The 25,409-nt window shown below is 42.2% G+C and overlaps 1 protein-coding gene across 5 annotated transcripts in view; it reads right to left on the bottom strand.

The window, feature by feature from the left end:
• Positions 1–12,252, bottom strand: part of ABCB11 (ATP binding cassette subfamily B member 11) — an 83,839-nt gene extending 71,587 nt beyond the window's left edge. For 3 of the 5 annotated variants that reach the window (XM_003133457.6, XM_084999393.1, XM_084999395.1), the window contains exons 1-3: positions 12,156–12,252; positions 2,297–2,399; positions 714–732 (exon numbers count right to left, since the gene is read on the bottom strand). In XM_003133457.6, coding sequence (XP_003133505.4) covers positions 714–732; positions 2,297–2,372 — 95 coding nt within the window. In that variant the 5' untranslated portion in view covers positions 2,373–2,399; positions 12,156–12,252. The remainder of the gene's footprint in view (positions 1–713; positions 733–2,296; positions 2,400–12,155) is intronic. The other 2 variants (XM_084999392.1, XM_084999394.1) reach the window with 1 other exon arrangement.
• Between the last annotated feature and the right edge of the window lie 13,157 nt (positions 12,253–25,409).

Genomic DNA, 25,409 nt, shown 5'->3' on the forward strand with positions numbered 1-25,409 from the left:
CCTTTCCACCACCTTGATTTCTGAAACTTAGCTTGTGCCTCCCTTCTGTCTTCTAGAACAGACTCCATTAATCCTGCCCTCGTGCTGAAGAATGATTAACCGACATTTGTTTTATACGAGAATTTAAACTCTTAAACTAAAGAAGTATCTAATAACTATATTTTAGGTTTCCACTATTTGCTTGTGGAAGAAAATTGGGGTTTAGGGACCTCTGCTGTGCCCACAAAATCATACTTGTCCAACTTTCCCTCCACATGTTTAGGTCAAAAATTCCCAGTGTGGCACAGCCAAAACAAATCCGAATAGTATCCATGAGGATGTGGGTTCAACCCCTGGCCTGGATCAGGAGGTTAAGGATCTAGTGCTGCTGTGGCTGTGGTGTAGGCCAGCAGCTGTGGCTCCAATTTGACCAGTAGCTTGGGAACTTCCATCTGCACAGGTGTAGCCCTAAAAAGCAAAACAAACAAACAAACAATTCTGTGGTGTACCTGGACATGCAGGGGAGATTGGGACCTAATCCAAAAGGGATATCCTCAAAGGGTTTTGAAATTAAATTCTATCAAAGTTTTAAAGAGAAAAAGAATGGATTATACATATACCACTCATAGGAAGTACAATGTGTATGAAAATGTTGTTTCTTCTTTGTGCTTTTCATGGAAATATTAGGGAATTATTCTAGAAAAATGTGATGCATTGTTGAAACAACCACTTACCTTTGTTTCTTATCATTCACTGTCAGGATAAAAACAGTGCATAAAGGAGTTAATAACAATGACAAAACGTAGTCATTAACAATTTTGCTCTAGAAATCATTCCTACAGTTGTTTTTATTCACGGAACAATGCAAATTAATTACTCGATTCTCTCCTCTATCCCTCCCCTCCCCCTCCATATTATAGAAGAAGATAGTCTTTCACAGTCAGGAATGCTGCCTTGACTACATTTCTTAACTTTTCTCCAGAAAAATTAATCTTTTTATCTTTGGAATGCCAACTGGAGACCAACATTTCTAAATTAGCTAGAGAAAATCTAATTTTCTGAACTAGCAAATAAAGTTAATATTTATTTATTGTCCTTTAGAAACAGCTGAATTTATCTAACTAAAATATAGACCACAAATCAACCAGACAGTAAGATGCTATTGACATCACCATGCAGGTAGAAGCCATAGGACTGAGCCACATATTATTTTCCCCAGTGTAGGTCAGAGAAGATGGAGAGGAGGAGATGAAAGTGAAGGTTCAGGGTCATGGCTGCAGGGAAGCCATGGGGAAAGGAGCCCAAGGTGCTAATGCCAACCATTGCACCGGACAGCACATCCTGGCTTCTCTGGCATTTAGCTTAGTTTTATTTCATTTCATTTCAGTAAGAGTAAAGAGGAGGAGTTCCCACTGTGGCCCAGCTAGATAAGAATCCAAATTTTATCCATGAGGATGAAGGTTCGATCCCTGGCCTTGCTCAGTGATTTAAAGTATTAAACATTGCCTTGAGCTGTGGTGTGGGTCACAGAAGTGGCTTGAATCTGGTGTTGCTGTGGCTGTGGCTGTGATGTAGGCTGGCAGCTGTAGCTCCAATTTGACCCTTGGCTTGGGAACTTTCATATGCCAATGGTGTGGTGCCCCCCACTTCCCAAAAAAACAAACAAACAAAAAAGAGTAAAGATGCATTCATTACAGTGTAGATAGAGATTAAACTTTTAGCTTTGGGAATCAGAACTGGATTAGGATTACGGCTCCATTAACTATTATTAGTGATGTGATCTCTGCCAAGTTCAAAAAAGAATGTATCCAGGTCTCAATTTCATCTTCTGTAAAATGTAAAATCAGAGGATTTTTTTCAAACAAATAATAATAATCGCTTAGAAGCATCTGCCCTGACTATACACCACACGCTAGTGCTACAGCCCCCCTTTCACATTCCCTCACTCTGGCCAACTATTCCTCTCGGGGAGCAGAGCTCACTAAATAGGTATTACTATACTCCGTTATAACACTATATGAATAAAGGTAATAATAACAGCCAGTGCTGGAACAACCCTACTCCACCAGGAAAGAGATATTTCGGGGTGAGATGCTTTCACTCGCACAGGCTTTGCGAATTCTTACCTAGCACGCTCAGACATTCCATTAAATGGGATCTGGGGGAGAAACACCCAGAGTGCGTAAAAAGAACATGCAGTAACGGTTCCATTTATTGTTGCTTAGATTCCTCTGCTCCTGGAACCTGTACTAGCTTGTTCCATCTTTGTTCTCACCCCTCTTCACATATGAGATAGTAAGAGAAAAAGGCCACTTACATGATTTGTCTGGCTCAAAACCGTAATTGTCCTCTCCACATTTCTTCACGCTGCGAAGAATTACCGAGTCAGACATAGTGATTGCAATCCTCAGCCGGCAACCCTAGAAAATAAAATAAGAGGTACTCCAATTATTATTGATTTTCTCTTCTTTAATCAAAGTAACCAAACAAAAGAACAATTTGGTTCAAGAAATAACCTTCATTAACAGTCTCAGACAAAAGCAGATTTTTTTCATTGGCTAATAACCCCATGAAAGAGTCTAATCATTATGAAAGATAAATCCAAAACACTGATTGCAGTTTTCTTTGGTTGAGGGATGGATAGTTGCTTTTTATTTATTTTTGCTACTAATCTATGCTCATTTGTCTCTTTGATGGATTTTTTTTTTTTTTTTTTAACAACTGAAAGTAAAAAAACACAAGAAGGGCACGACCAACTGGTAACAGTCTTGGTCACTGTAGCTAACCAACAACACCCAAATACTGGTGAGTAGGCTGCGGTGCTCCTTTGTAATGCACCCCCTGGATCCAGAATTTGGATCCAGCATGGACCAGGGGAACTGCTACCAATTCATTTTATAAAACAAGTATAATCTTGACATTTAAAAAAAAAAGAAATGTTATAAGAAATAGAATCATAATTACTTTTGAAAATAGATTTTAAAATCCTGCGGAGTTCCCTTCATGGCTCAGTGGAAACGAATCTGACTAGGATCCTTAAGGACTCAGGTTCGATCGCAGGCCTTGCTCAGTGGGTTAAGGATCCGGCGTTGTGGTGAGCTGTGGTGTAGGTCGAAGATGTGGCTCGGATTCTGCATTGTTGTGGCTGTGATGTAGGCCAGCAGCTACAGCTCCTATTCAACCCCGAATAGCCTGGGAACCTCCATATGCTGTGGGTGAGGCCCTAAAAGACAAAAAATAAAAATGCTAAATATGTTCAATATAATTGAGCAGTTTTATGAAAAAACAGTCAGCAATGCTGATCTTAGGAATGCAACAATTGTCTAATATCAAAAAAAACTGATCATTTTGATAGATGCAGAATAATATTCAGTAAAAATTAATAGTCATTCTTGATGTTTAAAAGCCTAGAAAATTAGAAAAATTATGATGCTGCAACTCAATGAATAAATTTGGATACGGATCAGTGACGATTACTAAAACCATTAATTGGAATGCTAGCAAAGATTAAATATCCAGTAGTACAAAGTGTTGTGAAGATGTGGAGGAAAGACATTACATTAAGTTGTCAAATCTCCTTAAACTTCTCTTGCATATAACAATTTCTCATAATTTTTTTTTCTTTTGGATGATCTTGGATCCAATTTTTTTTGGATGAGAGTTTTGAGAAGTACTGTGCAGTTATTTTGTAGAATGTCCCTTAAATTGGAATTTATCAGCTGCACTTCTCATGATTAGACAGAAGCTGTGTGTTCTGGGGAGGAAGACCACAGAGGTAAAATAACCTTCTCTTTACATCATATCAAACAAAGGTACGATCAAAATGATGGTAGCTATCAATATGATTTATAAGAAAAGTTTTTAAAATAAACTCAATATTGGAGTTCCCGTCGTGGCTCAGTGGTTAACAAATCTGACTAGGAACCATGAGGTGTCTGTATGTAAGTCAACTGGCCTTGCTCGGTGGGTTGCCTTGAGCTGTGGTGTAGGTGGCAGATGCAGCTCGGATCCCACGTTACTGTGGCTCTGGCATAGGCTGGTGGCTACATCTCTGATTCAACTCCTAGCCTGGGAACCTCAGTGGCCCAAGAAATGGCAAAAAGACAATAAATAAATAAATAAATAAATAAACAAACAAACAAACAATATTAAGAAGCAGGAGTTCCCATTGTGGCTCAGTGGTAACAAACCCAACTAGCATCCATGAGGACGTGGGTTCAATCCCTGGCCTTGCTCAGTAGGTTAAGTATCTGGCGTTGCTGCAAGCTGTGGTGCAGGTCGCAGACTTGGCTCAGATCCTGAGTTGCTGTGGCTGTGTTGTAGGCCGGAGGCTACAGCTCTGATTAGACCCCTCGCCTGGGAAGCTCCATATGCTGCTGTTGTGGCCCTAAAAGACAAAAAGACAAAAAACAAAAAATAAAATGAGACTTTAAAAAAAAAAAAAATCCAGTCTCTGACTATTTGTTTCCTGGCTTAGCTCTTCATTTAAAAAGGTTTCTTTCGACGGGTGTGCAAATATTTGGCAGTGTTTAGAGGCCACTGGTGTAGTGAGTGTCTCGCCCGTGAACTTTGGAGTTTCATGGATCCTGGTACTGCCTGTGGCTTCACCTATGTTGCTGGATATGTTTTTGACCCACTCTCCAGGCCCTGGTTTCTCCATCTTTTAAGTCAGGGAGATGGTAGTGGTGGTAGTAAAATCCACCTGGCAGGACAGGTGTGAAAATGACATGACACTGTGTCTGTATGTAAGTCAACTGGCACAAAAGGAGAAGGCAGCTAAAGTCACCTTTGCCCTTCAAGCTTAGCGTCCAAGTCCCTGCCCCCTCTCCACCCATCCTTCTGGGGTCATTTGTAGCAACACATCTTCTATTAAGGAGGAGAATACAATCAACCAACCTAGTGTCTTTACTTTCCCTCTGTATTTCCTTAGCAATTCTGTATATTAGACTTCGCATTAAGGTTGCTTGCATTTTGCTTCCTTCTAAACACAATGATTTTTGTGATCTCCATTTTATTATGAAAAAGTAACATTCTCAAAGGCAAAAATTCATACCCTTTAGCCAGAGACCACCAGGAACTCACTTGTATTTGAATAATCTGGATTTATTTCTTGTTGCTGTGAGGGAGACTACCCTGGGGTGTCTCAATAAGAGGGTGTTATGAAGAAACTAAAATAGGATTTGGGGCTTTAGTTAGGTGATCTGAGAGAAGGTCTAAGGCAGGGAGGTTGTTCCACATTAAATGCTGTCAGAAAGTCAGAGCAACTTTATGATTTGGTGAAGAACTAGCTGTCAATCATTTATCAAGAGAGAGGGATGTTTGATACTGTGCAGGTTGCAAGTTGACCTTGTTCTTGCCTGTTTGGATAGAATTATGAACTGGCCTTGCTTTGTTTCATTTTATCCTGGTCTCAGAGTGACCTTCTGAGGTTGGTGGGATGGTTAGTTTTATGTGTCAGTTTGAGTGGGCTAAGGGATGCCCAGATAAAACATTATTTCCCAGTGTGTCTGTGAGGGCATTTCCAGAAGAGATTAGTATTTGAATGAGTAGAAGATGGCCCACCAAAGCAAATGGACATCATTCAACCATTTGAGGGCCTGCATAGAACAAAAAGACAGAGGCACTGACAACAGAAGAACTGAGACGACATTTTTCCAAAGAAGACATCCAGATGGCCAACAGGCACATCAAAAGATGCTCAACATCATTAATAATCAGGAAAATGCAAATCAAAAAAAAAGGAGATACCACCCCACATCTGTTAGGATGGCTACCATCAAAAAGACAGGGTTGGCTGGACAGTGTTGAAGAGAAGAGGGAACCCTGGCACACTGTTGGTGGGAAGGTAAATTGGTGCAGCTACTATGGAAAACAGAACAGAGACTCTTCAAAAAATTAAAAAAATAGAACTACCCTAGGATCCTGTGATTCCGCTCCTGGGCATATATCTAAAAGAAATGAAGAGAGTATTGAAAAGAAATCTGCACTTTCATGTTTATTGCAGCATTATTCACAATAGCCAGGATATGGAAACAACCTAAGTGCCTATCAATGAATGAATGGATAAAGAAGACATGGTGTCTATGGCATGGGTTTGATCCCTGGCTGGGAGCCATGGGTTAGAATCTGGCATTGCCAAAACTGTGGCATCGGTCACATCTATGGCTTGGATTCAATCCCTGGTCAGAGGACTTCCGTATGCCACAGGTACGGCCGAAAAAGAAAAAAAATTTTTTTTGAGAAAGAATAAACTAAGGCTTTGTTTGTGGTATTTTCCAGGGAAAAAAAATTATGTTTCCAAAACTAGCTGTTATATGAATGGACTCATCATTATAAATGTGCTAAGATATATCATTAGACCATGTTTTCCTCCACTGGTTAGTTCCCTTTTTTTTTTTTAGATGAGATCTGGGGAAACTCACACAGCAGGTGCTAGAGAATATCTTTGCTGGTCTCTGAAACCCTGGAAACAGCGAGAATCTAGCTTCAGTGATAAATGCATCTGTTGTACAGGGTAGTGAGAGATGCCTCCTCCTCAACTTGGTCCTTTTATGATTTAAGAGTGCAAGCACATGCAATGTCAACTCATTCTACTCCCTCAGCTATTATCCACAGCATCTAAGCTAACGATATATCCTTGAGCTTCCTGAAGTGTGTGAAAGCGATAAGTGTATTGTACATTGCGGGACCCTTAAATTAGGGTTTCTTAGCAATTTATGTAACAAAATTGTACTTTAACCCCCACAAAAGAACTCAGATTTGAAAATAAAGTACCAAGCTATTTCCTTTTCATTCTGCCTCTTTATATAGTAAATAATTTTAATCTCTAAAAAAAAAAAATCTCTTTGGGAACAGAATGAGAATTTTCAAGGTCTTCCAGAAAAAAATTGTCTTTTCAATACACTTCAGAGAATCTAGGAGTTAAAGTTGGAAATCAAGATTTCTAAACACTGGTCAGCAGATTTTGTCACACTAGTTGTGGAATCCCCCAAGTATTCAGAACTGCCTAGGCCAGCACCAGTGCCCCCTTGGCCAAATGGCATGGGGTCTATAACCTACTTCATGCACTTCGATTTAACTATCCAGGGTTGAGGTTGCTTTTTCTTTGATAAAATGTGTAATCTTATCAACACAGAAATTCACATTTAGAGGACAGACTCTTGACCTTTGTTGGAAGACATACCAAAGACTTTTCTACCTTAGAACATAAACAACGACCTTCTGGAAGATCACTGCTGAGGAGGAGAGAGGAGGCAGAGAACAGCACTTGGATGGGTGGCCAGAGAGAACCTGGGACACTGACAGACCTCAAAGAAGGGCTAAAGCTGAAGTGCTACAGGGGTTTGAGGCTGTCATAACTAGAGGAGATACAGGGTTCTACAGGCCAGACCAGGAGCAAATCCAAGATCTGAAGACTACAACATGTCAGAGCCTGCCATGGGCCATGACAACAAGGCTTGCCAGTCTGACATCAAGACACCAGCCTGGAGCAACAGATGAGCCAGCTAACCTTCACCAAGGCTGGATCAACACTAGCATCTGGCTGTTGACACTGTGGGAGAACTGGGAGAAAAAGAAAGGAAAAAAAAGGAAGGGAGAAAGAAAGAAAGGAGGGAGGGAAGGAAGGAGCAAGTGAATGAAGAAAGAAAAAGGAAGGAAGGAAGAAGGAAAGGAGGGAGAAAGGAAGGAAAAAAAACATTGAGGTGAGAATAACTCTCCTGGAGCTTCCCTTGTGGTTCAGCAGGTTAAGAACCCAACATAGTCTCTGAGAATTTGAGTTCGATCCCTGGTGTCACTCAGTGGGTTAATGATCCGGTGTTGCCACAAGCTGCAGCATAGGTCACAGATGAGGCTTGGATCTGGTATCACTGTGGCCATGGTATAGGCGGGCAGCTGCAGTTCTGATCTGACCCCTTGCGTAGCCTAAGAACTTCCATATGCCATGGGTGTGGCCATAAAAAGAGAGAGAGAGAAGAAAAAAAAAAATAGAAGAGCTTTCTGTTAGAGTTCCTTCTGTGGTTCAGGGGGTTAAGAACCTGACCACAGCAGCTCAGGACACTGCAGGGGCATGGGTTTGATTCTCGATCAGGGGTTAAAGGATCTGGCGTTGCCATAGCTACAGCTCAGATTCAGTTCCTAGCCCAGGAATTTCCATATGCTGTGGGTGCAGGCATCTAAAAAAAACTTTTCCCAGGAGTTGGAATCCTTCCAGGCCGAAGTATGTGAGGATAACAGGAGCATTCAGCCCACTGCCTGTCTTTGTGCACTAAGTTTTATGGGAACACAGGCATGCCCATTTGTTTTCATGTTGTCCTTGGCTGCTTTGGGGCTACAATGGCAGAGTTGAGTTGCTGTGACAATGACTATTTCCATTTTTCTACCAAGGCTTTAAACATTCCCAGTCTAACCCCTTACAGAATGGTTTGCAGAACCCAGTATTCTGAGGGTCAGTTCAGAACAGCCTGAAGCCCAGGAAGAAATCTTTACAGACCTGATTTACCCAACCTAAAAGTCCCATGGAGCACCAGCCCTCCGAGCAGCCTGTCCTCAGGGAGATGACATGGTGGCAGGGACGACAGGGGTCCCACATGGTGGCAGGGACGACAGGGGTCACATAGGAAATCAGCATGATGACTGAGTAAAGGAGAAGCACAGGCAGCTCCTGGACCCTCAAGCAGGGCCCTGCCCTTGCAGAGAGAGTTGGGGAAGGCTCTGGAAGCATGGCATTTAGCATGGGACCTTGCAGATGGGACAAGTCAGCCAAGGGAACCAGGGAGAGAGGAGTGTTCCAGGCTCGTGCAAAGGCCCAGAACTGAGACACAACATAGAGGTTCAAGGACCCCAAGGGTGTCCAGTGGGTCTGAGGGAAAGTGGGTGGGGTAGCGCTGGAGGGTGTAGAGCCTTGATTCTTTGGGGCCTCATCATCCTTAATGCTGAGGATTTAGGACCAAATCCTTAGAGCAGTGGGAACTAATAGTGACTTTTGGGCAAGAAAAGGGTAGGATATGGAGTTCCCGTTGTGGCTCAGTGGTTAATGAATCCGACTAGGAACCATGAGGTTGGAGGTTCGATCCCTGGCCTTGCTTAGTGGGTTAAGGATCCAGTGTTGCCGTGAGCTGTGGTGTAGGTCGCAAATGCGGCTCAGATCTGGCGTGACTGTGGCTATGGCGTAGGCCAGCGGCTACAACTCCTATTGGACCCCTAGCCTGGCAACCTCCATATACTGTGGGAGTGGCCCTAGAAAAGGCAAAAAGAAAAAAAAAAAAGAAAGAAAAGGGTAAGATATATTCATATTTATACACAAAAAAACACAGCACTCTGATAAGCCCACACCCAGGGAGACTAGGCAATGGGGTTAGGAAAGACAGAAATCCCCCAGACCAAGCCGCGGTGCACCCTCAATTGCAAGACCAAGGACATACAAAGTTCATCTCACTCCCTGGCAGACAGACCTGAGGTGACCCAAACAAAGAGCCAACAGTACCCAGGCTCTTGTCCCCTTAGGAGATGGCTTCTCGCCTCTACCAGGGCTCTCAGTTTTGAATTTTCTGGGGAGATTCGTTCCGCGTATTCCATTTCATTTTCTCCGTAGTGCTATCTCTGAAATATGTTGCTCTGGCCCAGACTGAATTCAGGAGGAAGAGGCTGAGATCTTTCCACATTCAGGCTCAATGGTAAGGAGAGTCTAAATGCCCTAACAGCCACTGAGGAGATTTGAGGACCGACTTAGGAGTGGAGTGGCCTCCCGCCCCCCATCACCCTGTGAGTTCTCTTGTGCCGTCTTCCTCTCTATAAAACCATCAGAGGCCACCAGCACCACAATCTCCCCTTCCTGAGCTGCTCAGGAAGAGCAGGACAACCCCTGCTCCTCTTGAATTTGGAAGTCACATTCAAAGCCACAAATTCCAATTTTTTAAAAAAGGAGTTCCCGTTGTGGCTCAGTGGAAACAAATCTGACTAGCATCCATGAAGATGCAGGTTCAGTCCCTGGCCTTGCTCAGTGGGTTAAGGATCTGGTGTTGCCTCAGCTTTGGTGTAGGCCAGTAGCTACAGCTCCGACTCGACCCCTAGCCCGGGAACCTCCATATGCTGTGGGCGAAGCTCCAAGAAGGCAAAAAAAAAAAAAAAAAAAAAAAAGTCCTTAAAATGCCTTTCACTGTTGACATTTAGGGATGTAGGAGGGGCACCCTTGTTATCATTAAAACCAGCAAATTGGAGTTCCCTGATGGCTCAGTAGGTTAAGGATCCAGCATTGTCACTGCAGGTGGGAGTTAGGAGGGGGGGAGGAGTGGGTTCCATCCCTGGCCCAGGAATTTATGCCTGCCTCAAGCACAGCCAAAAAAACAAGCCAGCAAATGATTTATTTCTCCCAAGAACCATTAGAGGAGGAAAGAAATCTTGATTTCTGCTAAGGAGCAAGACAAATAGCAGAACACTGCTTTGCAGTTCAGCAGGCTGTGGGGTGACGGTGTGTCCTCAATGTGGAGACACTATCCTGGGACAAGATAAAACTGAGGCTCCTTCAACCCTGGGGGCTGCAAATGATGGAGAAGAGAAGGGAATGCACAGTGATCCTTGTGGGGCGCAGGGATATCCTGGCTTCACAGGGGCACAATTGAGATGGAGAACTAATGAGCTGCTCTGGAAGAAAGTAGGATTTAACACCAAAGGTACTCCCAGCTCTCCTTTGTCTCTACCTGCATAGTTCCTTCATCTTCATGAAGCCACAGAACCCTAATAATTGATTCCTACAAGGGAAGTTGGCATTTTTCTAGCGATTTCAGTGTCTTTTAGAACCACAAGTGGGCCAATTTTTTCCCTAAATTACTTCCAAATCTACTTTCAGTATTCATCGGCAAATACTTGTCACCATTACTCTTAGTAGTAGGACAGACAATTTATTCATGGGGGTTACAGTTAAGTTGGGGGAAGGGTGTGTAAACAGTAACTCTTAGACGGGGAGATGGAGGCTTCAAACAGACAATTAAAAGGGTTACAGGACAGGGAATCTCCACTGTGGCTCAGCAGGTTACTAGTATCCATGAGGATGCAGGTTCCATCCCTGGCCTCGACCAGTGGGGTCAAAGGATCCAGTGTTGCCGTGAGCTGTGGTATAGGTCGCAGATGTGGCTCGGATCCTGCATTGCTGTGGCTGTGATGTAGGCTGGCAGCTGCAGCTCTGATCTGACCTCTAGCCCAGGAACTAGGGAATGTCCATATGCCACAGGTATGGCCCTAAAAATCGGGAAAAAAAAGAAAAGGAAAAGAAAAAAAGTATTAAAGGACAGAGTAGGAGGGGGGTAAATGAGTCTGGAGTGGTGGGTGTGGATGAGGTGGGGGTGGGGCTGAAAGAACCTCTATCGGACAAGTAAATAAGTTAATATTTTAAAAGTTTAATAATTACCACTATTAGATCCCAATATTGAGAGTTCTAAGTATAATCATTATAACGTGTCGCTAATATGTGTAGAAAGCTATTCCTCTCAAAATCCTTAGAACTACGGCTCTTAAAAAAAAAGTAAAGAGAACTACTGCACTTTATTCCTAGTCTTAAATGTGAATGATATTTGATCAGTGTGTTCAAATCATTAGCAACATGTGATTTCTCCTGGCTAGGGAAAACAAAAACTGGAAATTAGATTCTAGAATCCAGCTTTCCCTCCAGTAGCCATGAATCCAGAGTTCATATTTTTTAGTATCTTAATTATTGAAAACTAAGAGAATGGAGTTGAAACCGTTCTGTATCAAACCAGCACCAGCTCTCTAGGGTAAGATTTGTGTGGGTCAGTGCAAACAGAATTGTGCTTTCATAAAGCCAAGTTTAAAAGCTCACTGGCATTTTTACTTTGGGCAGATTATCAATCTACTCACCCATTTGTACCACATACCCCTATATACTCATCCACACACTCATATTTGCAAGAGAATTGATGCATTTAAAAAAGGTATGTCTAGAAATGAGATAGCAACCAAGAGTCATCTATATAATACATAATATTATGAAATCCATAGTGTATTCCGCAAGTTTCTAGCCAAGCCTCGTAATATTGTTTATCGCATCACAAGAGGCTAGCCTCTAGTGAATCAGAAACACAATACCACACAAAGTTTGACTTAGAGGAAATGGACTTGCAAAACCTAGTCCTCAAATGTCATAGACAGTGTAAGTCACTTACCTGTGAACGTGAACTTAGAGAAGCCAGAAGAAATGATGGATTCCACTATGGAGAGTCAGGTGTTCCAACCTGCTCCAACTTCAGTTTTCATCGCTGTAAAGCACTGAAAAGAATTCAAGCTTTTTAGAGAACACTATCTATTTGCCCAAGGGTCAATGCCCTGAAGGCGGGCCTAAGCAGAGTTCAGTGACATCTGAGGAAAGGTTGAGCATGCTCAAAACAATAACCCCAAACACAGAGTGCACTTGGGAAGCCCTCTGAGGCTGTCAACAGGCTTTGGAAAGTGTTGATTCGGCTTTGGAAAGGGAGGGGAGGTGCCAGTTGGGGGTGAATGGCAAAAGCACTGCAATTCTGGCTGTGTCCAAATCTTCTTACAGGCCATTATTTTGAAAAGTTACTTTAAAACATAGCAAGGCAGAGGAGTTCCAGACTAGTATCAATGAGGATGCAGGTTCCATCCATGGCCCTGCTCAGTGGGTTAAGGATCCAGCGTTGCTGTGGCTGTGGCTGTGGTGTTGGCCTGTAGCTACAGCTCTACTTCTACCCCTAGCCTGGGAACTTCAATATGCCGCAAGTGTGGCCCCCCAAAAACAAAAAAACAAAACCAAAAAATAACAAGGTAGAAAAAAAAAAAAAAAAAAAGACCTTTAAGCTTTTCCTCCTCAATTTGAAAGATTACCCTTGGAAAGTCCTTAGGTTACAGGCCCCTGATATTCCTGCTCCAGCCCCCATGTTTCGTGGAGAAAGATAAACTTCAAAGAACATCTGAAACAGCCTTTTGCTCAAAAGTCTGAGCGTTCATATGACCCTTGCACCCTGGCCTGAACATTCAATAACCTCAGGCTCTACCTACCAGATGAAACCCTGTGTAAGTAGAGATTAATGATTTTTCAAAAGGTTCAAATGAACAGAAATCTAAATCAAATAAACACATATAGTTGCTCCAGTGGCTTTGTGCTGCCACCCACATCTGCTCTTCTCCCATCTTCTCAAATGTTCTTATTTCTTCTCTGTCTCCCTGCCTGAGTTAACCCTTTCCTATACACACCTCGCTATGGCCTTCAGCAGTGAATAGTAACAACCCACGCTTGTCGAGCCCTTATTGGGTACCTGCTTCAGCTGAAGAGTTTAACCATTTTACTGCTTTATTGTATTTCTTGACAAGCATACCAGTTAGGTGCATTTGTTAGCATTCCCATTTCATACTGGAGGAAACTGAAGCTCAGAGAGATGAAAAAAATTCACCCAAGGTCTTACAATCAGTGGGTCAAAAACCTGTGGTCCCAACCTCTCTGAGCTAACCCTCTCCTACTTCATGCTCTGAAATGCAGTGGATGGGCCACTGCTTCTCAGTTTGCAGAAAATACCATCAAATCAATGAAATAGAAACTAACTCACAAACATAGAGGACAGACTTGTGGTTGCCAAGGGTTGGGGAGGGAGTGGGATGGACTTGGACTGTGGGGTTAGTAGATGCAAATATTACATTCAGAATGGATAAGCAATGAGGTCCTACTGTATAACACAGGGAACTATATCCAGTCTCATGGGATAGAGCATGATGGATGATAATATAAGAAAGGGAATGTGTATATATGCATGACTGGGTCACTTTGCAGTGCAGCACAAATTGGCACATTGTAAATCAACTACACTTTAATTTAAAAAAAATGTCAAATTACTTAAAAGAGACACATGCACCCGCATGTTCATTGCAGCACTATTCACAATAGCCAGGACATGGAAACAACCCAAATGTCCATCAACAGATGATGGGATTCGGAAGATGTGGTATATATACACAATGGAATACTACTCAGCCATAAAAAAGAATGACATAATGCCATTTGCAGCAACATGGATGGAACTAGAGAATCTCATACTGAGTGAAATGAGCCAGAAAGACAAAGACAAATACCATATGATATCACTTATAACTGGAATCTAATATCCAGCACAAATGAACATCTCCTCAGAAAAGAAAATCATGGACATGGAGAAAAGACTGTGGTTGCCTGATGGGAGGGGGAGGGAGTGGGAGGGATTGGGAGCTTGGGGTTATCAGAGACAACTTAGAATAGATTTACAAGGAGATCCTGCTGAGTAGCATTGAGAACTTTGTCTAGATACTCATGTTGCAACAGAACAAAGGGTGGGGGAAAAAAATATAATTGTAATGTATACATGTAAGGATAACTTGATCCCCTTGCTGTACAGTGGGAAAATTTTATATATATATATATATATATATATATATATATATATATATATAAAATAAATAAATAAAAATTTTAAAATGTCAAATTAAATGATAAGATCCAATTTTCTCAATTTAAATTTTTTCTGCTATAAGTTTTTCTTTGAAATTCAGGTTACACTACTGTTTGTCTCTCCCGAAATCTATATATAAGATAGCTTGTGATTTAGCCCCAGTTTTGTGAGTTATCCTATTTAGAGGTTAAAATCTCAATATATCAAGGTCAGCAAAGGTAAGAAAGATTTCTTGAGGTTCCCCTATCTGAGCAGGTTTGAGAATCCTGGGGGTGGTTGACTTATGAGGCAAGGCAAATATAATAATATTGGACTTGACACCAAATAGGACCCAGGAAAAAGGACTTTACACAAAACCAAAAGGGGAGCACAGCTGTAGGATTGTACCTTTGATTGTAAGAAGATTCCCAATAAAACTTTGCTAACCTCGTTGTGAAATTGTTGACCACAGCCGAAGTGTGAAAATACTGGAGAAAACTGTCAACTCAGGACGAGAGCTGAGGTTTTCACTGGTCCTACTGTCCTAAGGTTTTTCTTTGTGGGGCTTGCAGGCCTAGAGGGAGAGAAGGGCTGGAGTTTTAGAGCTGGAAACAACAGTGCAGGTATTTCATGCAATGGCCTCATCTTGTAGCTGAGATGTGAAAGAAGAGCAGGGACCTGTCCCAAGTCCCTGGAGGGTTAATGGCATCTTTCTTTGCTCCTTCAACTCTGGCCCCTTGACGGAGTTGGCCTGGGCAGAGTGAATACCTTGTTAATTGTTCCCATTTTTTTTCAGCAGTAGTTGAGTTCTCTTTATAGTTTATGGTCTGAAAACAGGTAGGGTTGTGTCCCTGCTGTCCTCCAGTTAAGACATCAATTACTTTTTGAGTGTTAGAATGAACCAAACACTGTTCTGACTTCTGAGATACAGGAGGGAGCAAAACAGATGAGAATTCCTATAAGACAAGAAACCTTATATTCTGGTGGCAGAAGTAGTAGATAGTAAACAACTACGTAAAACATATGAATCAGATGCTGATAAATGCTATGGAGGAAAACATTTCAGGAAAGTGATGTGAGAGGGAGTGTGTGAACATGTGTGTGTGTGTGTGGCAGGGGGTAGGAGAGTGCTGTCATTTTTTTTTTTTCTTCTTGTTTTGCTTTTTAGGGCCCACCCGTGGCATGTGGAGGTTCCCAGTCCAGAGGTCTAATCGGAACTACAGCTGCCTGCCGTCCTACACAGCAACAGCCATGCCAGATCCAAGCCATGTCTGCAACCTACACCACAGCCCATGGCAATGCTGGATCCTTAACCCCCTGAGCAAGACCAGGGATCGAATCCGAAACCTCATGGTTCCTAGTTGGATTCATTTCCGCTGCACCACGACGGGAACTCCAGCGCTGTCATTTTCAATCAGGTGGCTGGAGGTGGTGACACATGAGGAATGACCTGAGGTAACAGGGAATGTACATGAGTATCTGGGGGAACAGCAAGTGCAAAAGCCCGGGAGCAGGGGAGCACCTGGTAAGTTTAAGGAACCACAAGGAGTCATTGTGCCTGGGGTAGAGGAAGTATGGGAGGAGGAGTAGACAGTGTCAGTGGGGAGGATGTGGGCCAGTGGTTCTCAGGCTGTGAGTGCTAGACCAGCCACCTCAGCATCCCCTGACTAGAATCCATAAGGATGTAGGTTCAATCCCTGGCCTTGTTCAGTGGGTTAAGGACCCAGTGTCGCCTTGAGCTGTGGTGTAGGTCACAGATGAGGCTTGGTCTCGTGTTGCTGTGGCTGTGGTCTAGACCAGTGGCTACAGCTCTGATTCAACCCCTAGCCTGGGAACCTCCATATGCCATGGGTGCAGCCCTAAAAATAAAAAAAGAAAAAGAAAATCAAGGGTCTACCAAGACCTGCTGAATCGGAAACTCTGAGAATGGGCCCGGCGTGCTGAAGCTTGAGAACTAAATTATAGATTCTTGGAAGTCACTGTTGACAAAATGTGGATCATATTTCAAAATCATGCCCAAAAATGTTTCAGGGAAGGCCCCATACCATGAAGATAGAATTCAACCAACAGTTGTTTAAAAAATTATATTAAGGATCATTGTGGGCACTCACTGTGGAAGAAACAAAAGAAGTTGCCATTATTTTCATTCTTTGAGTCATTTAAAAACAAATCATTGAGCATCTTCTATTTGCAAGGCACCATGTCAGGTGTTAAGCTGATTTCCAACTTGTAAACATTAAGTTAGTTTGTTAGTTTGTTAGATTTAAACCATGAGAATGTTTAAACCTTAAAGAGAAGAAAAGGCTTCACATGAAAAGCAATTAAGAAAGAAAAGACAGAACAATGCCAGATGTCAAAATGTTTAACGCATCTCTTAAGTATTTAAAAAGTGACATATCAGTGGGGACAGGGATCTTCAGAGAGTCACAGAGGAGGGTGGATTTGAAATTATTTCAAAGTAGGAGAAGGACTAAATCAGAAATAGAGCATCAGCAAGACATAGAACACACGCCAACAGCTTTGAGAAGGACCAGATGCCCACAGAGAGGAGGCTATGGTGTTTTGTTTGTTGGTAAACAGTGGTATCTAGTTTGCTTAAATAGATAAAAACTGGCAAAGAAGAATTTTTAATGCCAGCAGAGTGAGTTGCAACCAGCCTAAGACCGGAACTTCAGACCAGGGGAATTTGCACATGGATACCAATGACAGGCTCTTTTGATTGGTTATTACCCCCTGAAAATCAATACAAATTGTGAAAAGCCAGCTAGAGTCAGCAAACATAGCATAATTGGCTATGTTTTTGTGGCGTGGAGACTATCAGAGAGAAAATGCCTAAATTAGAGTTTCCTTGGATAGCTCTGTATTTTTAAAGCCAGCTCTAAGGAAGAATACAATTTCTGTAGTTTAGTTCATTGCAGAGGGAGTCAGAATGTCCCAAAAGGTCTTGAGTGAAGGGCAGGTGGTGGCAATGGAAGGTGCTCTACTCCACAAGTCATTTGGGGACCCAGGTTGGCAGAGGCGCTGCCACCCTCAACATTTGGCTTTCAAGGTCTCCTTATTCATTGGCATCTAGCAATCACACAAAAGAAGAGAAAATGCAAAATATTAAGTGTAAACAGTTTCCACTACCAAACCTGGAGGTGACACACATCACTTCTGCCACATCCCATTGGCCAGGACTCTGTCACATGGCCAGACAGACTGGGAGATGAGATCTAGCTGTGAGGATAGGAGATGTGGTTAAAAGCTCACCAGTCTCTAGAGATGGGCTTTGGAATCACAATGATGTGACTTTCCGAACTAGCCGTGTGATTTGAGGCAAGTTGTTTGATGTCCACTAGCCTCAGCTGCATCATCTGTAAAATGGGAGTGGTAATACCCTCTTCGTAGGGTGCTGAAGCCTGTCTGAACTTCCCCATGCCATGGATCCTGAGCATATATGCTGCACGTGGGAAAGAGTTTTGGATCTGGGGGCAGAGTAGTTTCTCCTCCAGCATGGGTGATACCAAATTCATCTGATTCCTATTGATTATACCTGAGGATTAGGCCATTATAGGTTAGTTGGAGATTTTCATCTGCCTGGATGACCTGTGGATGTATACATCAATATCCGCCAAGACACCTATTCCATGCCTGCCTTAATCTCATTCTGCAACTGGTTCTGCTATGAAAAAAATGTGTTTAAAAAAATTTTAGTGAAGTTTCTCAATCCCATTTTTTCTAGTCAAGGGTGCCCATGATTGATAACCATGATAAATTATCAATAGTTGTAGGGTAGGAGTTCCCGTTGTGGCTCAGCCAGTTGAGAACCTGACATAGCATCTATGAAAATATGGGTTCAATCCCTGGCCTCACTCATTGGGTTAAGATCTGGCATTGATGCGAGCTGCAACTTATGTTATAGATGCAGCTCAAATCTGGCATTGCCGTGGCTGTAGCCTAGGCCTGCAACTGCAGCTCAATTCAACCCCTAGCCCAGGAACTTCCATATGCCGCAGGTACAACCATAAAAAGAGAAAGAAAAAAAATTAGTTGTAGAATTGAAGAGCTTCCCAAGAAGTCAATGATATCCAAAAAAGATTGACCCTAAGGCTGCGTGGGGATGATGTGATACCCGTGTGGCAGGATAACACCATGAACCAGTAACCCAAGCATTTTCCTCTTCTACTTTCTTTTATCCTGTGGCTCTTCCCCAGGCAAGCAGAGAGGAGAAATTTGAGTCTATCTAAATTAGTATATTCCTAGTTTGTCTTATAGATGTTTTTAAAAAATTAGAAGAAAATACATACAAGTATAAAAGCAATTACCTGTGGCTCAAAAAAGTGGGAACATGGGTGAGTTTTATTTTCGTCCTTGTGCTTTTCTGTATCTTTGAAATTGTCTACAGTAAGAGCAAACTCTTTCTTTCTGTAATATGCAAGTTATTCAATAAAAAGATTAAAGTATATGACAAAACCACTAAGAGGATTCTTTATAAAGTATGTACTAATAAGGATTTTTTAAAAAAATATGTATCTAGGGACCCTGGGTGCTCTCCAAATATTAGCTGTGGTTCAGTTTTTGCTTTTCTGCCGTGAAGACACTAGCTTCTGCAGAAAAGATTGGGGCTTTCATCTGGATATCTCAGACAAGTTTTCTATGGATTCTAAGTCTTGGTCTGCCTCGAAATCTTGGTTTATCCTAACGTAGACCAGCCCAGTGTGGTGTCTGAAGGTCATACTTAGCATCATGGCTCAGTGGTCCTAAACCTGGAAGTACTCCTAATCCCCTCCAGACCTCTGTCCCTGGGAACACTTCTCCCACAAACTGGCGCTAATCTGACCAGCTTTTGGGATCCCCTTTGGCTCCTTGTACAATCTGTCCCAACTCTCATGTCTGCTCTTTGCTCCTGGAACTCCTCCAGGCCCCACTTGCTTGACTATTTAGAGTAAAACACTCGACACATACAACTCTTCATAATGGCATTGAACTCATATTTCCTTTAGGACCATCAGGGGAACAAATGTTAAAAGGAGTGAGTTGAGGAGTTCCCATGGTGGCACAGCGGAAATGAATCCGACTAGGAACCATGAGGTTGCGGGTTTGATCCTTGGCCTTGCTCAGTGGGTTAAGGATCCAGCACTGCAGAGAGCTGTGGTGTAGGTCAAAGATGTGGCTTGGATCTCGAGTTGCTTCAGCTGTGGCATAGGACAGAAGGTATAGCTCCAATTTGACCCCTTGCCTGGGGAACCTCCATATGCCGCAGGTGCAGCCCTCAAAAGCAAAAAAAAAAAAAAAAAAAAAAAAAAAGGAGTGAGTTGAGAAACCTTAGCATATTTTTAGATGTTTTGTGCTCCCCCTATAAAATTAACAACACCAATCTGGGGTTAATAGATGCAACCATTGCATTTGAAATGGATAAGCAATGAGATCCTGCTGTATAGCATTAGGAACTATATACAGTCACTTGTGATGGAGCATGACAGGGGATAATGTGAGAAACAGAATATATATATAAATGTATGTGTGACTGGGTCACTTTGCTGTACAATAGAAAACTGACAGAACACTAAACCAACTACAATGGAAAAAATCAAAATCATTTTAAAAAATAAAAATAAATAAATAGCAAATACATCAGACATTCAAAAAGAAAAAAAAAAAGAAAGGAAGAATTAACAACACCAAATAAGACTGTTTAACCACATTCTTGGTAATTTGTAGCTTACAATGATCTGAATGAAAAATTTTGAATTCCACAGCTATGTATCTTCTTTAGCTCTTAGTACTTGATCAGACTCTCTAGTTTGGTTTCTCTCTCTAATGAGGAAAACCAGGACAAAAAAAAGAGAATTCATTCATGAGCAAATCTTTTCCCATATTTTGAGTGTGGTCATTCTTGTCTTTCCCCAAAAACTCATCATTGCTTACATAATTATAAAAATTACAAGGGACCATCAGTATTTGGAGAAGGGAGAGGAATAGGTAAAAAATATAAAGAAGAAGAAAATCAGAGAGACACCTGATGCAGAGCAAAATTCATTAGCAAATGGTTGTGGCTTTGAAGTTGAGGAGTCATTTAAACCATCAAATGAATGGGTTTCTCACTGGAGAGGGGCAAGCCTGCCCGAAGTCTTGGGTGAATTGACTTTTTATGTCTTAGCTTCACCCAGGACATCTCCCTTCCTAAGGTGATCTATTAGTCCTGGAAACCATTCCTTTGCTGGGGAGGAAGACATGAGTGATTGTTTATTAACATAGCTCATAGTAATCTATCCCAAGTGGTTATAAATAAGGTGTGAGTGGCATCTACTACGCCCCAGCTTAAAGCAAGTCAATTCATTCTCAAAACAACATACCTTGGCAACAAGGAACCAGTCTTACCAAATTAGCCAATCATGCCTTTGCACAGCAATCCAAGAGCCTTGTAAGACCAAGATCCTGTTCTGTATATAAGGTTTTCAGTCCAGGTTGATGTTGGGAAGTTAATGCTTTTAGCTTTGGAAGGTGGGGGCAGTGGGGGGGGGTGTGGAGTGAAGGCAGACATGTTATTTTTATGGCTCTGTTGCGAATGGCTGTTGAGAGCTCCCTAGTTCCACTCTTATTAACTCTAGGTGATGCCTTATGGCACCAGGAAACTGAGCTTATGAAACACTGCTCTAAAGCAGTGAGCTTAGATAGACTTGATTCACTAATTCATGGCTTCTCGCCGACACTTGTCCAGGCACATATTTGAGCATGTCACAATTTTTTCTTTCTTTCTTTTTCTTTCTTTCTTTCTTTTTCTTTCTTTCTTTCTTTCTTTCTTTCTTTCTTTCTTTCTTTCTTTCTTTCTTTCTTTCTTTCTTTCTTTTTTTCCTTCCTTCCTTCCTTCTTCCTTCTTTCTTTCTTTCTTTCTTTCTTTCCTTTATTTTATTTTAAGGCCATACCCGCTGCATATGGAGGTTCCCAGGCTAGGGATCAAATCAAGAATCTGTGACTGCCAGCCTACACCACAGTAACAGCAATGCCAGATCTGAGCCGAGTCTGCAACCTATACCACAGCTCACAGCAACACTAGATCCTTAACCCACTGAGTGAGGCCTGGGATTGAACTGCGTCCTTGTGTATGCTAGTCAGATTCGTTTCCACTGAACCACGACGGGAACTCCCATGATTTTAAATAGCAAAGATTAAGAGTGGTTAACTGGGGTCGTGAGCACCAAACCTCGATCTGGACTTGCATCCAACTCTGATGGAGAAGTAGAGGCAGTGGCCATAACACTCAAGACCCTCTCCCAGTTCAATCCCAGGCCTCACTCAGTGGGTTAAGGATCTGGTGTTGCTGGAAGCTGTGGTATAGGTCGCAGATGTGGTTTGGATCTGGTGTTGCTGTTACTGTGATGTAGACCAGCAGTCACAGATCCCAGGGGATACAGCAGACCTCGTGTCAGTGTCCACGCTCATCTCTCCTGGGATCCACTTGGCCATTCTTCTCTTTAGACCACAGCCCATCCCCCACTGGCTGATTTACTACACTTGCACTCCTTTATTGGGTACAGAAGGGTGGTTGCCTGCATTCTCAGAAATTCATTTCAGGATCTCACATTACTTAGGGGCCTACACTAATGACAGTCATGAGTTCTTTTTTTCTTCTGGGTTGCTGTATATATCTTTATTTTTAGTATGAATGAATGTGTGTGGAGTGTGTGTGTGTGTGTGTGTGTGTGTGTGTGTGTGTGCATACACACATGCATGCATGCCTAGCAGAAGCAAAACTCACATCGTATCATAAGTTATGGTATTTCCCTCCAAGTCAGAACTTGAGAAATTATATTCGGTGACCATGAGGTGACTGACATACGAAAAAATGAAGAGCTACATGCTGAGGATGTCAGGTGGAGAGATAGAGTCTGAGCCTTCATGATATAATTAAACCACTGAACCAACCGTGAAACCAAATGCCTCCAGGTTTCGTGTACTGTGAAATCATGGCTCAGTCATTACTAGGACATTCTTTCCTATGCAGCTAGATATGCCAAGTGATCCTCCATACATCCCTAGACAGCGCCAGAACTTAAAGTGCTTTTTTACTTTTCAAGGAGGTATAGGCAAACACACACATAGACACATGCATACAATTGTATATATTCTCAAGTTTTCATCACAGGAAGTTCAGAAAAGGACACAACAAAATGGTAAGAAAAGAAAAGGCGGAAGGGACAGCCCAGCCAAGTGACTCTGCAGTGATTCATCTCAAATTTTCATTCCAACGATTTCTCATGGCTTCTGAGTGATCCCCCACCTAAGTGATTACCGACTTCCCTCTCCTCCCTCAGCCTGACCCCTGATGTGTCACTGCCAGCTCAGATCCACTGGGAATGCGAAGGCATTGAGCTCAGGTCTCCTCCATACTTCTACTCCCTAGAGCCCTTTCTTCCCATCCGTCTTATAAAATACCTAGTTCAGTCAACTATTCAAGGTGACATTTGTCCATAACCTCACTGAGAAAATCCAGTGCAAATAAATGCAGCTGTGACTCACTCAAAGCCCGGATAAGCCCCATTTTGGCATGACCTGAAGATTGAACGGGTTTCTCCAACCCCTGCTGAAATTTTTACAGCTACTTGGAGCCTGAAAAAAATAATCATTAGTGCTCAAACTGGTAGCTGCAAATAGTTCAGAGTCGAAGCTGTGCTGAATGGTTTGGAGGCCGGTGAGATAAGGTTGCGGCTGTATTTCAATGGCTTTATATAGACAAGTCTGGGATTATTGCAATAATGTTTAAGGACCAGTTTTCAACATCTGATTATATTTGGTTTATTATTTGAGTATTCTTGGGCCATGTGTAATCAGACTACTGTCTGAATAAAATAAGATAATGTATGATTTTAAAAAAAACCTATATCTTTTTCATGCATAAAGTACCACTTATCATTTCTAATATCTCCTATGATATCCTAAACTTCGAAACATTCATATTTAACTTTTACAACAAGGCTAAAATCCACAGCAATACTTAAGTTTGCACATCAGTCCTCATAAAATTTCCAATGTTACTTCTCAATTATTACCTTCAAATCTCTAAGCTCCTAAACTGCTTATAACTCCTGGCACTGAGAAACCATTTCCTCTTCTCTTCACGCTCCTACTGGATTCATATTTTTAAATTTCCCCTTGCAAGAGCCTGCAGCTCTGTTTTTTGACTTGCGTTAGATTTTCTTGTAGCTCCAGTGTATTTTGCTCTCTTTTTTTTTTGTTGTTGTTGTTGTTGTTGGCTTTTTAGTGCCACACCCATGGCGTATGGGAATTCCCAGGCTAGGGGTCGAATTGTAGCTGCAGTTGCCGGCCTACAACACAGTCACAGCAATGCAGGATCTGAGCCTCGCCTGCCACCTACACTACAGTTCACAGAAACACTGGATCCTTAACCCACTGAGTGAGGCCAGGGATCCACCTGCATCCCCATGGATACTAGTTGGATTTGTTTCCACTGAGCTACAACGGGATCTCCCTTGTTTTTATTTTATTCATATCATAACATTTCTGATAAATTCCCTCTTTATAAACTTATGATCTTTTGAACCTCTTAAACAATCTCATGAATTTAAAAGGGGAAAGAGGTGGTGTTCCTGTTGTGGCTCACTGGATTACAAACCTGACTAGTATCCATGAGGACACGGGTTTGATCCCTGGCCGCAATCATTGGGTCCAGGATCCAATGTTGCTGTAAGCTGCAGTGTAGGTCACAGACATGGCTCAGATGATGTGTTGCTGTGGCTGTGGCTGTGGCTATGGCTGGCAGCCTCAGCTCTGGATTCGACCTCTGTTCCAGGAACTTCCATATGCTGCAGGTGCAGCCCTAAACAAAACAAAACAAAACAAGGAAATAAAGAAATTTTAGAAGGAGGAAAGGGATGCAGGAGGGATAAATTAGGAGTTTGGGATTAACATATATATATGACTATAAGCAGTTAGGTAACATCAACAACAAAATGAAGTGCTGATACACGCTACAAGATAGATGAATCATTGAAACATGATGCTAAGTGAAAGAAGCTAGACAAAAAGGCCAAATATTTCATTTATATGAAATGGCTCAAATGGCAAGTTCTTAGAAACAGAGTAAGCTATTGGTTGCCAGGGACTGAAGAGACAAGGGAGTGGGAAGTGACTACCGAATGGGTACAGGTTTGCTGTTTGAGATGCTGAGAAACGTTTCTGCAACTAGACAGTGTAATCGCACAACATTGTGAATGTACCTAATGTCTCTGGATCATACACATTAAATTTTTCAGTGACAAAGATAATGTTATGTATATTTTACCACAACATAGAAAAAACAAAAATAAAACAGCATCCAGGAGTTCCTATTGTGGCGGAGCGGAAACGAATCTAGCTAGTAACCATGAGGTTGTGGGTTTGATCCCTAGCCTTGGTCACTGGGTTAAGGATCCGGCGTTGTTGCTGTGAGCTGTGGTGTAGGTTGCAGACATGGCTTGGATCCTGCATGGCTGTGGTGTAGGCCGGCGGCTACAGCTCCGATTGGACCCCCAGCCTGGGAACCTCCATATGCCAAAGGTCCAATACAAAAAAGCAAAAAAAAAAAAAAAAAAAAAATCCAAGTGAACAAAAAGTGCTTCCAAGATAAATGTATATGCTTGAACTAATTGGCAAACATCGTTTCCAGACTCATAACTTCTACTGATTCAAGGGTGACCAAGCAGAAATAAAGCAAATGAAACATGATGCTTCCTCACACGATGCTGTTAGGAAAGGAGAACATCATCTTTGCAACTGAGGGAGTTTTATGGGCTGAATTGTGTCCCCTAAAAACTCATATGTTTAAGCTCTCATCTCCAGTACCTCAGAATGTTACTATATTTGGAGACAAGGCCTTTAAAGGGGTGATCATGTTAAAATGAAGCTGTTAGTGTGGGTCCTAATCCAATTCTAAAAAGAGGAGATTGGAGACACCAAGAGACACCAAGAGACACCAAGCACAGAGGAAAGGCCGCGTGAGGACACAGTGAGAAGGCAGCAGTC

This window comes from Sus scrofa, chromosome 15 (assembly GCF_054392235.1).
Source record: "Sus scrofa isolate SSC_HxYL_T2T_F1_AM1 chromosome 15, Sscrofa_HxYL_maternal_Yorkshire_Landrace_v2.0, whole genome shotgun sequence".
Lineage (NCBI taxonomy): Eukaryota > Metazoa > Chordata > Mammalia > Artiodactyla > Suidae > Sus > Sus scrofa.